At 40.8% G+C, this 12,092-nt stretch overlaps 1 protein-coding gene across 1 annotated transcript; it reads right to left on the reverse strand.

Annotated features, from left to right (window-relative positions):
- Positions 1 to 1,049: 1,049 nt before the first annotated feature.
- SRSF3 (serine and arginine rich splicing factor 3) lies at positions 1,050 to 10,505 on the reverse strand. Its single transcript, XM_025862372.2, has 6 exons — positions 10,360 to 10,505; positions 8,020 to 8,227; positions 6,625 to 6,759; positions 4,412 to 4,450; positions 3,885 to 3,971; positions 1,050 to 3,703 (listed from the first exon to the last, which is right to left on the reverse strand). Exons 2-6 carry the CDS (start codon positions 8,223 to 8,225, stop codon positions 3,676 to 3,678), a joined length of 495 nt encoding a protein of 164 aa, XP_025718157.1. The 5' UTR covers positions 8,226 to 8,227; positions 10,360 to 10,505; the 3' UTR covers positions 1,050 to 3,675.
- Positions 10,506 to 12,092: the final 1,587 nt, after the last annotated feature.

The following is a 12,092-nucleotide window of genomic DNA, read 5'->3' on the forward strand; positions in this document are numbered from 1 at the left end:
CTTTCCCCTTTGGCTTGATTTGCAGATTTAGGGCTGGTCAGTAAAAACCATCCCTGAAGGATGCTAACTTTCCCCATATGAAACCTGAGTGAGGTACATACTGAAACAAAGGTGCCATTTCGAAGAAAGACTTGAAAGACAGGGCAAATCAGGGGCACCTAGGGTACAGCAGGCCACGACTTCCAGGTTTTGAGTTCGAGCCCCCAAACTGGGTGTAGAGACTACTTAAAAAAAATAAAAGCGGCAAAAGTCACCTACAATTTTTCTGGAAAGCCTAACTTTGCTCTGGAAATAATTAAATATTCTCCATATAAGGACCTCTCCAAATGACTAGGAAGTAACAATGTTTCCAGAAAGTTTCACTTCCTCAAGACTAAATACATACCTGTTAACTACACAATGTTTTATGTATGTCACAGAGAATGGAAGAAAAACTAAATGAGATATGTAGTATTATACCCATGTGTATCAGTCGGTCTGGGAAACATTTTGGGTGTTGTGTTCTAAAGAAGAACGAACTGGAATACTAAGTCTAAATACTGTTAACAGTCTAAATACTGTTACCCTAAGTTTCTGCAATCCCAATAAAGGAAAAGAACAAAATCAAGCAGTTATACTAGGTTTATCAAGACAAATTTTCAATGATTCTTCTCAGAATCTCCCAAGTGTGCAATACAACTGAATTCTTTTGCCATATTCCAAAGAATCTTTCAAGAAAATAAAGAGCATTTGTATGGGCATAGAAAACTGAATTCAACACTATCAAATTGTTTTGATAAAAATATACTCCAACCCAGTTTTACTTCAGCTACTTTAATTATAAAAATCTTTCATATTCTCAAAAAAAAACCCAGAAGGCAGCAGTCTAGTACAAAAATATACAACTGGAAGACATTACCACCAACTAGATCTGACAACTAAAAATCATGTTCACGACTCTGAAAATAAAAGCAAATTAAAACAGTACTAAACCAGTGGTCTTATTTAGTCATTTAATCAGGGATATTTATCACCTTGAATTCTTTCAAATTAACACAGTGCTTGATTAAAAAAAAAAAAAGGCTAACAGGCCTGGAATTAGGCTGTATTTTGAAAAACAACTCTGATAAACAGCATTCCTGATAAAGCACTGTACTAACATGAACCATATTAACTCTCTAATAAAAAGCAACCAGACTTCCCATCCAGGTAGGTGTGAGTCTAAAAGTGGGAGAAAACATCTACAGATCACAACTATGTAAGGAACTGTGAAAGTAAACAGTAGATAAGTTATCTACATCTGATAAAATTAAAATTCCTCTGGCTAACTTATCTTCACCCTTCTGCTTAAGACATGAAGGTCAGAAGTAACCCACAATTAGGTGGGAACCACAGATTATTCTGGAAAAGCATAAAAACCAACTATAATCCTTGTATCCTTAATCACCCAGTATTAATAGTGACCTCTAGTGAACACCTGTAGTCATTACACTAGCGGTCAGCTTCTGTGACTTAACCTCTTTCAGTATTGTACTTAACTCAAGAGGATGCAGGGACAAAATTGGCTAATGAAACAATTTTAGAAATCACAGTAACCAGAACTTTTAATAGCCAGAAGCTGCATGTGCAGTGATTTTAACAGCTTCTATCTCCCCCCCCCCAATTTTTTTTTACAAGCCATAAAAACTGCTGGGGCTTCTGGTTAAAGTGATTGCAAATTTGGCGTATGTCAGCATAACTCCCTGAGATCGACTTTTAGATTCTGTATAAAGCCACATTATACACATAACCTACTAACCTTTTTACAAAAACCCTTCCAAATGAAAGCTCTGCAAGCTGTATACTGCCAAAAACACGCACATGAACATCCGTTCACAAGAGCGGTGTGATTATACTGATACACCGTACTACGCTTCATGACCTCCTAGCTACCTTTCCTTGTTGTGTACCAGAACAGTTCTGGGCTATGAGAAAATGCCAAAAGACAAAAGACCCAGAAAGCCAGAGCTCCCAGTACATCAATAGCCTTTAAAAAGGTCTTTTCCTTTCTAAGAAGGCTCATATTGAATCTGACAATTCTACCTACGACACCAATTGACTCTCCTCCTTTGTTGGTATCTGCATGAAGTTAATAAGGACCACTGGAAACAATTTGTTTAGGATCTACATCTTAGAAAATCTTTATAGGCTCAACTCAATGCAATAACTCATCTTTCATATTAAAGTCAGTACAGCATAATCCAAAACTACCTTTAAGTAGCACATTTAAGGAAACTAAGCCACAAGACTGTTTCATTATGATTTAATCTAATTGCACAAAAATTTGAAATTACAACTCCTCTGGATTTCTAAGAGGAAGGGTTATGCATGCCTCCATATTCAATTCTGCACTGTTACATTTGAACCATATATTGAATTTTACATCATGATGGATCAATTTAGAATTCCCATGCAACACCTCAAATTATGTAAAATGGAAGCAATGTTTAAGCTTTGTGGAAAGGTCTCATGCTAATGATAAAAGCCTTTTTTATAGGGTCACTTCGGGTTATAATGTACCAGGTTGCTATATTTTAAAATGTTGGTCACAGAGTATCATGGTCTTTGAACTGGCTCCTAACTCCTAAAAAATGGTTAAGTACAAACAATCACGTAGGTGACAACCAAAAATTCCCTTCAGCCTCAGTTGTGTTTCTTCTAAGATTTGTGTAACCAACTGATTTCCATGGGACAAGAACTATGGTAATAGTGGGTTCGACTATTACACAATTATGCTAATATTTTATTAATTCAAAAGCACTTTACAAGAAAATAGAAGTATGGCTTCCAATAGGAATGTTATACCTGGACTTGATACCAAGCTCACAGATTTTAGTTTTGCAAGGAAAAACAGGCTTTCGGGTTAAACAACAATTTGTAACCAAAACTTTAATCCCAAGGATTCTCACAAACATATTACAAATGACAGCATGAAAAAAAATAAATCTTGCACAGTAACTCAAAGTTTAGCTCTACAATGTACCCTTAAACTGGCAGGCCGTTGGTATCTTTAGTTTAAAATTACCAAATAGAGACTGTTACAAAGAGCTGTGTGTTCATATACAGCAATCACATAAGGAACTTATGACCTAAAGCAAAGATAAACTTTCTTGCAACTTCCAATTCTACACCAACTGGACACCCCTGCCCAATATAAAGAATAGTTGGTTTTTTTTTTTTTTTTAAACCTCTAATCTAGTTTTAACAGTGCAGCTTAATTTTTACCTGCTGGCTTGTGTTCACACCAGCTTTTAAAAGACTGCTTCTTCAACTACAGCTGCATACTATTATCCCAGCTTTGGAAAGACTTCGTTCAATTTTTGCCGGTTTTCATGATATTAAATGTCAAGCTTTAGCTGGGCAGGAGTTAGAGGTTTATTACCAGTCTAATAGAGACTAAACTTCAAAGCAAATTCAATTTTGCTTAAGGGAACATTGTAAAGTAACAATTCTTGATATTACATGCCTCATATGATCCATTCAAATCATAGAGAATTACATCTTTGTCACTGTTCCGGGACAAACAAATGTGAACAGCTAAAACATCTTAAAAATGCACCAAGCTTATGAAGTCTCAAACAAAACTTGAATTTTCTGTACATACTCCTGTCAAATGAAGTTATTTCCTGTACACCACTCCTCTTGCAAAATGGTCTTCTATTTCCTTTCATTTGACCTAGATCGGCTAAAAAAAAAAAAAACAAAAACAAAAAACACCAAGAACAAAGTTAATATACATGACTCAATGACACAACTACATCAAAGGCTTTTCGGAAAAGTAGTAAAAATAATCAAAATGGCTTCAGGTGACCAGTTCCGTTTTTACTTCATTGTTTATACACAGTCCAAGTCATTAAAGATCTTACCTACGAGACCTAGAGAAGGATCGGGAAGGCTTGTGATTTCTCTCCCGAGACAGTGATCTCTCTCTCCTCCTATCTCTAGAAAGGGACCTAAAACCAGGGGAAGAAAAATAGGACCATTCAGAATTACACAACAAACATCTGTACAAAGTCTTCAAAAACTCAGTTGGTTCGGGGCGCCTGGGTGGCTCAGCTGATTAAGCGGCTGCCTTCGGCTCAGGTCATGATCCCAGGGTCCTGGGATCGAGCCCCGCATCGGGCTCCCTGCTCCGTGGGGAGCCTGCTTCTCCCTCTCCCTCTGCCTGCCTCTCTGCCTACTCGTTCTCTCTCTCTCTCTGTCAAATAAATAAATAAAATCTTTAAAAAAAAAAACTCAGTTGGTTCATTCCTGCAACACTGGCTCTATTACATCACTTGATTCATTATTAAAGCCAAAGTCTTTTACCATTAACCACTTCATTTAGAGAACAGTGTAAGAACAGAAGCGCTGTCATTTCTGAGAATATGCCCAAAAAATGGTAGTTATTTACCTGCTCCGGCTGCGGGAGAAGCTTCTCCGTCTTGGAGATCTAAAAGCAGAAACAGGAAAATCAGGCTAATTGTCAATTAGTATTTATGGCGTGAGGCATTTCCCAACTTTTCAATCTCACTGTTGGGCCCAGTGAATGTGCCGAAGAACTGGCACCCATCGTCCAAAAAAAATAAAACAAAAAAATAAATAAAAAACAGGGAAAAAAAAACAGAAAAGAAAAAAAGGCACAGAAGGATTAAGGAACCAAAAGCTCAAGTGAAAAGCAGGTATTCCAACCATGGATTCACTTTAACAAAGAATGCTTCACAGCAGATCTGTCCAATGCAAAACTTCATGTCAAACTAACTTCACTACCCAAACACCACACCAAAATATAGTCCCACAAGTAGTTCCAAAAACAGTACCATAAACCAGTATTTGGAACCCATGCAAACCTATAAGTCCGTGACAAGACTTAGGTACCAGGTGGATAGTGTAATTTTGTGAAAACGCGCTAGGTGTAAATACTGATGCCATTAAGTGCTACATTAGAACTGCATTTGTGATCGTCACATTTAAGAGTGTGTTTAGGCTTATAAAAATTACCTTAGCTTGGCCCACTTCACCCCCAAAATTTAAATTTTGAAAACTGTTAGTAAAACCATTTAAAGGTGATAGGATTCAACAAATTTTTGCTAGAAAGGAAAGCTAAATCTGTTAGAGTTATTAAAATTTTTAGTTTGGCATCTCACACATGCAAATAAGTTTCACTTGAAGGTCTAGTTACATTATGAGTTCCCTATCACCCTTAAAAGTTTTATTCAAGCAATATATATGTACGTTACCATTCAATTATGCACAGCCAGCCTTTGATCCAGAAAAAAGAATTACTTTAAGCCGCTTACTCCTTATTTTAACCAGCAGTAAACTGTATAAGCAGGAAAAACTTACTAGTTTTGGGTTTCAACAAGCTAGAAATGGTGAGGTGAGGCTGCCGGACTGACGGCCAGGAAGAATTTGCTGAAAAGGTTTTGCCAGATGTTGCGTTGGATTTAGTTGGTTGGCGAAGGGGGTGTTGTGGATTTTTCCTGCTTTTTTGTTAGCCGAAGGCTGCTGCTGTAGTTGTTGTGAAGACATTTGGTAAATAAACAGCTGAGCTGATTGGCCAGGAATGTGTGGGCGGTCGAGGTGGCTGCTGCCGATTTGGTTAAGGTTGGAGAGAAGGCTGAGAGAAAACAGCATGCTCGGGAACCAAAGGGCGGTGCAACCTGACGACTGGCCATGCCTGGGTCATGTGAAACGACACCAGCCAAGCTGAATGGGGCGCGCTGGTCACATGACGCTGAAAGGGCTAGTTGACTGGCTAATGCAGACTCAGAGGGTGGTGAGAAGAGACATGATGGTGACTCTGTAACGGGGTTCATTTTTATTAATAGATGGACCAAAAAGCACAAAAAAAAAATGAAAAACAAGCCATCAGTACAACCATCTATTTAGCTAACAAATACTCTTTATTATGATGGGCAACAGTGTGTTGTTTTGTTTTTCAAAATAGCAAAAGGGGCAAGATTTTGAACTCCTATCTCCTAGAAGGACTTCACTCACCTGTAAGAGGTAAATTCAGTCCTATAGAAACTATTTTGGAGGTTTGAGGAGATGTGGAGTTAGCATCCAGACAATACTGCCTGGTCCAAGAATGATGCCATTTTCAATTATAAAAAAACTGAAATCTCTCCTATTTGGGTTTGAAGAACAGATGACTGGGATTACTTTTTTAGCCCCCTTTATCGGTCAGTGACTTTAGTTTCAGAATGATTTCTACTTTACCAGTTGTAACATTACAACAGCTGCCTGGTTGATAAATACTACAATCGTGCTAATAGTAGAAAACACATTTTTGTGAAGAGCTAGAGTTGAATGTAATGTTTGTCATTATGGAGTCAAGAAATGGAAAAAGGCCTAAATTGAAGGGAAGACTTGGAAAGATGCAACTAGAAGATGAACTAGAAGATAGATCCAAGATAGAAGTTACTGACTACCAACATGAACAGTGACCTAAAGACAAAAGCCAACACTCAGCACAACTCACATACCCCAAACTACACCCAGCACATGTTTCATAAAAACCTCCGATTCTTCAAAGTTTAAAACCCACCAACAAACTTTAAGAGAAATACCTGCTCCTATTAGCTACTCCATTACACCAATACCTCTAAACACGCTCTCAAGTACCTGCGGCGAGGTGGAGGACTCCTTCTCCGATAATCATCTCGAGGGCGACGACCCCAAGACGGTGGTGGGCCACGATTTCGACTTCTCTTTTCACCATTCGAGAGTTCCACTCTTACTCGGCAGCCACATAATGTTCTGAGAAGAGAAGAAACATTATTAAATTTAAAAGAGCTTAACTGACTTTCTAAGAGATGTGTATTAAAGCAAAAAAGAAAGCACTCCTACTTAGCTTCTTTGCAAAGTACACACCTGAATGCCTGTAGAATCCTTAATAGCAGAACAAGTTTTTCTCATAAAGAAAACCAACTTCCTTACATTTTAGTGCTTTGTTCGAGTCCATCTAAATCACTGGGCTCAATGTTAATCTGTTAATATTACAAGTGTGAAACCCCTGGATTCATCCTCAAAGAACTAGTTCATTTGTACATCCTGCTGGGACATCCCCCAGCACTTGTTTACTGATCTTACTGTATTTGCTGCTGGTCTTTCTTCTCCCTCCACAACCCCTCTCCATGTAAAAGCAGTGAACTGAAGCATTTTGGCCATTTCACATCATCTCCCCTCAATGGTCACACAATAACTGACACTTAGGATACTGCAGCTAAGAATAGTTGGGAACAAAGCAATCCCCCACCTCTTCATTGTTCCACATCCGTTTAGATAAACCACCATTATTTGGACAGTGATTAAGAGGCAGGGTCCTGGAAAAATCTGTTTCTATAATCTGCTCGGATACACTACCTTTTATACAGCTTTACAGTCAACCCTCAGGCCCCCTTAACTTTTGGATCTTAAGGATTAACCATTTCTCTTGGTTTCATGAAATCCAGCAGTTTTCAAAGACCAGAAAGGAGGGGGAGAAGGGCAGCACCTGTTCCCTCTAAGACTCAGGTGTTACTTTATCAGCCATTAAGAGGACACCGTAAACACAAAAGGAAATAACTACATATTCCACCTTAAATATCTAAACATGTAAAAGATAATGGTATAAGCCCACATAACCATCATCCAACTACAATTGTCAGTTTGTGGCCATTCTTATTTGAAGAGAGTACCTGATCTCCAATTGTTTCAGAAACAATTCAAAGGTGACACCACGGGTGACACTTTGTGGAAGGTTTAGATCAAAATGTTTTAATCACATTTTGGATGCAAAAATCCACCCAAGAATTGACCCACTAAACTTCTCTTCACTGGCCACCTGAATAAAAAGATCTTCCTATGTATCTCCATTAAAACCGTTCAGTCCTTTTTCATTGCAGCAAAGACTTACGTAAAGCCTCTAAGAACATTAACTTCAGATAGCCAAAAAGCCATCTAAAAGCCACATATCCTAGGAATTTTAAATATTAAAAACACAACATATTTATCAGTATAAATTAGTCATTAAATTACCTCCCATCTAGTTCTCGAACAGCATCGGCTGCATCTCGGGGATCTTCAAATTCAACAAAAGCAAAGCCGGGAGGGTTTCTAGCAACCCACACACTTCGGAGTGGTCCGTAATAGCCAAAAGCTCGTTCCAATTCAGTCTTGTTACCATTGTTTCCAAGATTACCTACATAAACCTTACAGTCCAATGGACAGGAATCACGATGCATTTCTGTAATAAAAAGAATACCGCAAACATTAACCATTTATGCAATAATCTACACAGTGACAAACAGATCCTTAAGAATGCTGAAATACTAAAAACCCAACAAGTTACTACCCTCAGAACACCCATTTTTCTCTCATCTGTACTGATAACCACAAAGGAAGCCAGCACGAATTGCATTAAGAAAAAAAGGTCTCCTTGAAAAATTGAGGGGGGAAAACACCGAAGGAGCATTTACAATCTGGGCAGAATTACGGACTTTATTATTACAATTAATCTCAAAAATAAAGCACTTAGAAAAGTAGGATAACTTGCTCAGAAGCAAATCCTGGAGACACAAAAACCCAATGAAACAATGCTTAAAACCAGACAGTAGTTAAAGCCGAGCCACTTGAATAGTGGTACTAATGTGCCCTCATAAGCGAAAACTTAACCAGCTTCACTCCTCAAGCAGCTAAGTCTTAGGTTTTTTTTTTTTTTTTTAAAATTTTTTTTTTTTTTTTGAGAGACAGAATGAGATAGAGAGAGAGAGAGAACGAGAGGGAAGAGGGTCAGAGGGAGAAGCAGACTCCCTGCTGAGCAGGGAGCCCGATGCGGGACTCGATCCTGGGACTCCAGGATCATGACCTGAGCCGAAGGCAGTCGCTTAACCAACTGAGCCACCCAGGCACCCAAGTCTTAGGTTTTTTTTAAAAAATGTACATCACGGCAGCACTATTCTCAATAGCCAAAATCAAAAGATAGATAAGCAAAATTATCCATACAATGGAATATTACTCAGAACAAAGTACTGATAAATGCTTCAAACATCAATACTGAAAACAAGCTATTACAGATGCCAGACACAAAACTGCACATACTAAGAGTCTAGGTATATGAAATATCCAACAGGTAAACCCAGAGACAATTTACTGGTTACCAGGGGCTGGGGGAGAGGGCAGAGGAAATGGGGAAAAGCTGCTTAATAGGTAGGTAGGTATAGGTCTCCTTAGGGGATAAAAAAATGTTTTGGAACTAGACAGGATGGCTGCACAGCATTGGGAATGCAATTAGTTATCACTGAATTCCACACTTTAGAATGAAATTTATGTTAATTTCACATCAGGTGGGGGGGGATTTCTTAGAGCACATACTTACTGCCCTTTGGGGGCTTATATTTGATAATTCCGCAAAAAGTCACCTCGACAACGAATCTAATCAACTTGATCAGTTTAAGATTTTTTTTTTTTTTTTTTACTCATGAGAGACAAAGAGGCAGAGGGAGCAGCAGGCTCCCAAGGAGCAGGGAGCCGATGCGGGACTCGATCCCAGGACGGTGGGATCATGACCTGAGCCGAAGGCAGATGCTTAACCATCTGAGCCACCCAGGCGCCCTTGATCAGTTTCAACTGCAAAGTGTAGCCAACCCAAAAACTCAGCTTAAGGGCTTCTCATAAAACACCACGTTCTTCTCACTCTGAGATTATCCAATTAAAATAACTAGTGCAGACACATCCTATTTGCGTGACCCCACCCTGTACCCAGGAGTTCTGAAGCCATATCATTGCTGGAGGTTGTTTTAAAAAAACTCAGCTGTAAACCGTTTCAGAGTAACTATCAACGGGAAGCTGCTCCAAGAACAATGCTACTCAAGGGAGATCCTTCGCTTTAAGAAAAAAAAAAAGTGATAGGGTGTATAAAGTCAGATTAAGATTAGATGAAAATACAGGGGAGTACAGAAACCAAGTAATATGGACGAAAAGGTCCAATCTCGATTGGTGACTTGAGAAAAAATTCCTGAGTAGCTTCCAAAGAAAACGTGGGGGGGGGGGGGGGAGGAAAAAGGCGCCATAAACTGAAAGGCCGCGCGGCCCGAGTACAATTCAGTTAGCGGCTTCCCCCCCTACGCCTCAACTTTCGGGTAATTTCACTTCTCACTTCACCCCCCCGCCCCGTAAAAGATTATAAACACCTCCACTTCGAGGCCCAGGTACATTCTCTGATGGGTCAAAAGCCCCCGCCACCGCCCCATGCTGAACGTCACAAAATGGCGGCGGCGTCTCTTTGTCTCAACCTGGCGCCGCCATTGGGCCTGGTCCCTCCGCGATACTGTTAAAGGGCCATTTCCCACTACACTCCTTTAGCCGCCGGTCACTTACCGAGATCTTGGGTTGGAAAGCGGACGCTCAAATCCACACACCCTCAGATGGGTCTTCCCGCTTCCCGCTCCCCTCCCCGCCCGGCTCCCGCAACGCTCTCGCTGACCTGGCGTCCACGAAATGGCGGACGACCGCCGTCTCCTCGCCCTTATTTATACGCCACGCTGAAATCACATGATTGGACGGGCTCGTCCAATGAGAGGCGGAGGAAGCCGTGACGTTGCGGCCACAAACGCAACGAGAATCGCGGTTGTTGGGAGCGCGCTCTGGCGGTGCAGCTTGGACGGCGGAGACGTGGGCCGCCGGGCTCCGGTCGTCTCCGGCCTGGGGCTTCCTCGGGTGTTTACGCGTGGCCGACCTCCAAGTTACCCTCAGTTCCCCTCTCCCTCGTCTCCGGGTAGACTGGGTTTTCATAACACCACTGTCGTCACTCCCAAACCCCGATTGAGCCGTTTGCTCCAAATAAGATTTAGATACTAGATTACTTCATTAATTACTTCATCCTGGAGAACGGTTACACTGGAATGAAGACCATCGCGTTTACAAACGTGCTTTAGAGTTTCTCCCAAGGTCACTGAGCTGTGTGTGGCCAAGCTGCCACCAGATTGTGTCCGCCCACGTCCCACACTATGGAAAAGCCCGATCCTGGAAAGTCGGCCCGATTCTGGCTGGTTTCCTGCCTCTCACGCAAACCGCAGAGTTTGGCAGAGAGGGGGTAACGTCATTAGCCCGGACTCAAACTGTTTAATAGAAATCAAAGGCAAATGAGACCAGTCAGGCCATCTGGACGCTCACCTTTAGCAAATAACAGCAAAAGGAACTTCCTGAAGAAGAATTAGTTTAAATACTGGGCCCCCAAACGAATGCCAGGAAGGGCACCTCTGGCCTTTCTCCTGGATGAGGCTAGGTTGCTATGTGGACTTGAGGGTGGGGCTCGGGTCCTCGGACCACTCATATCCTCCTCTGTGTTCCACTTCCCCCTAGAAAAACAGAGCCACAAGAATAGTTAACTGCTGGGAGAGAAATACCTCAATCGTGCTCGAAAAATGGTTAGGATCTCCCTCTCTGGAACAGTGAGTTAAGCTGGGAAGTTTGGTGTCCTGAAACCTACTCCCCTACCCTCTTTCAGTGCTGTCTGACTTATTGCTAAAATTTAAATCTCTCAAGAAAAATAAAAAGAATAATACCTTGTATTTTCAGTCACAAGGTGAAAGATATGCCATTATTGACTTAAAGCTCCCAGATACTTTCTTTTGAAGCCTTACCTCCTATTGTGGCTCTACCAGGTTTATCCATAGTGGGGTGGGGGAGGGGAGGAATACAGAAATGTAATGGCTCTGAGCCTTAGTTTTCTCACTGTAAAATAGGAATTTCATACTGCAGGGACAGAGCCAGGACCTGTGCTGGCCTAACCTGGGGGTGTTTCCCAGGTGAGAGGGGATTTTAGCAAACCCCTTCTCTTCTTACTTTTCTTTCCTTCTCTGTATGTTTTTCTCTTCTGGCTCACTTACATTGCCTTGGTTTGATCCCCTCCTCTGTGTGAGCTTTTCTCCTCTTTTAAATTTCATTTTCTTCTGCCAAAGCAAAGGCTTTAAAGGCAGACAGTCCTGAATCTGAACTACCAAAGTCCCCCTACTTACTACCAAAGTATCTTGAGAAGAACCCCTTAACCTGTCTCAGAATTATTTTCTTCTGTAAAATGGGATAATAATAGTCTTGCAGGGTTGTTACTG

Source organism: Callorhinus ursinus, unplaced genomic scaffold (assembly GCF_003265705.2).
Source record: "Callorhinus ursinus isolate GAN/ISIS: 27379988/994484 unplaced genomic scaffold, GSC_fseal_2.0 scaffold59, whole genome shotgun sequence".
NCBI lineage: Eukaryota > Metazoa > Chordata > Mammalia > Carnivora > Otariidae > Callorhinus > Callorhinus ursinus.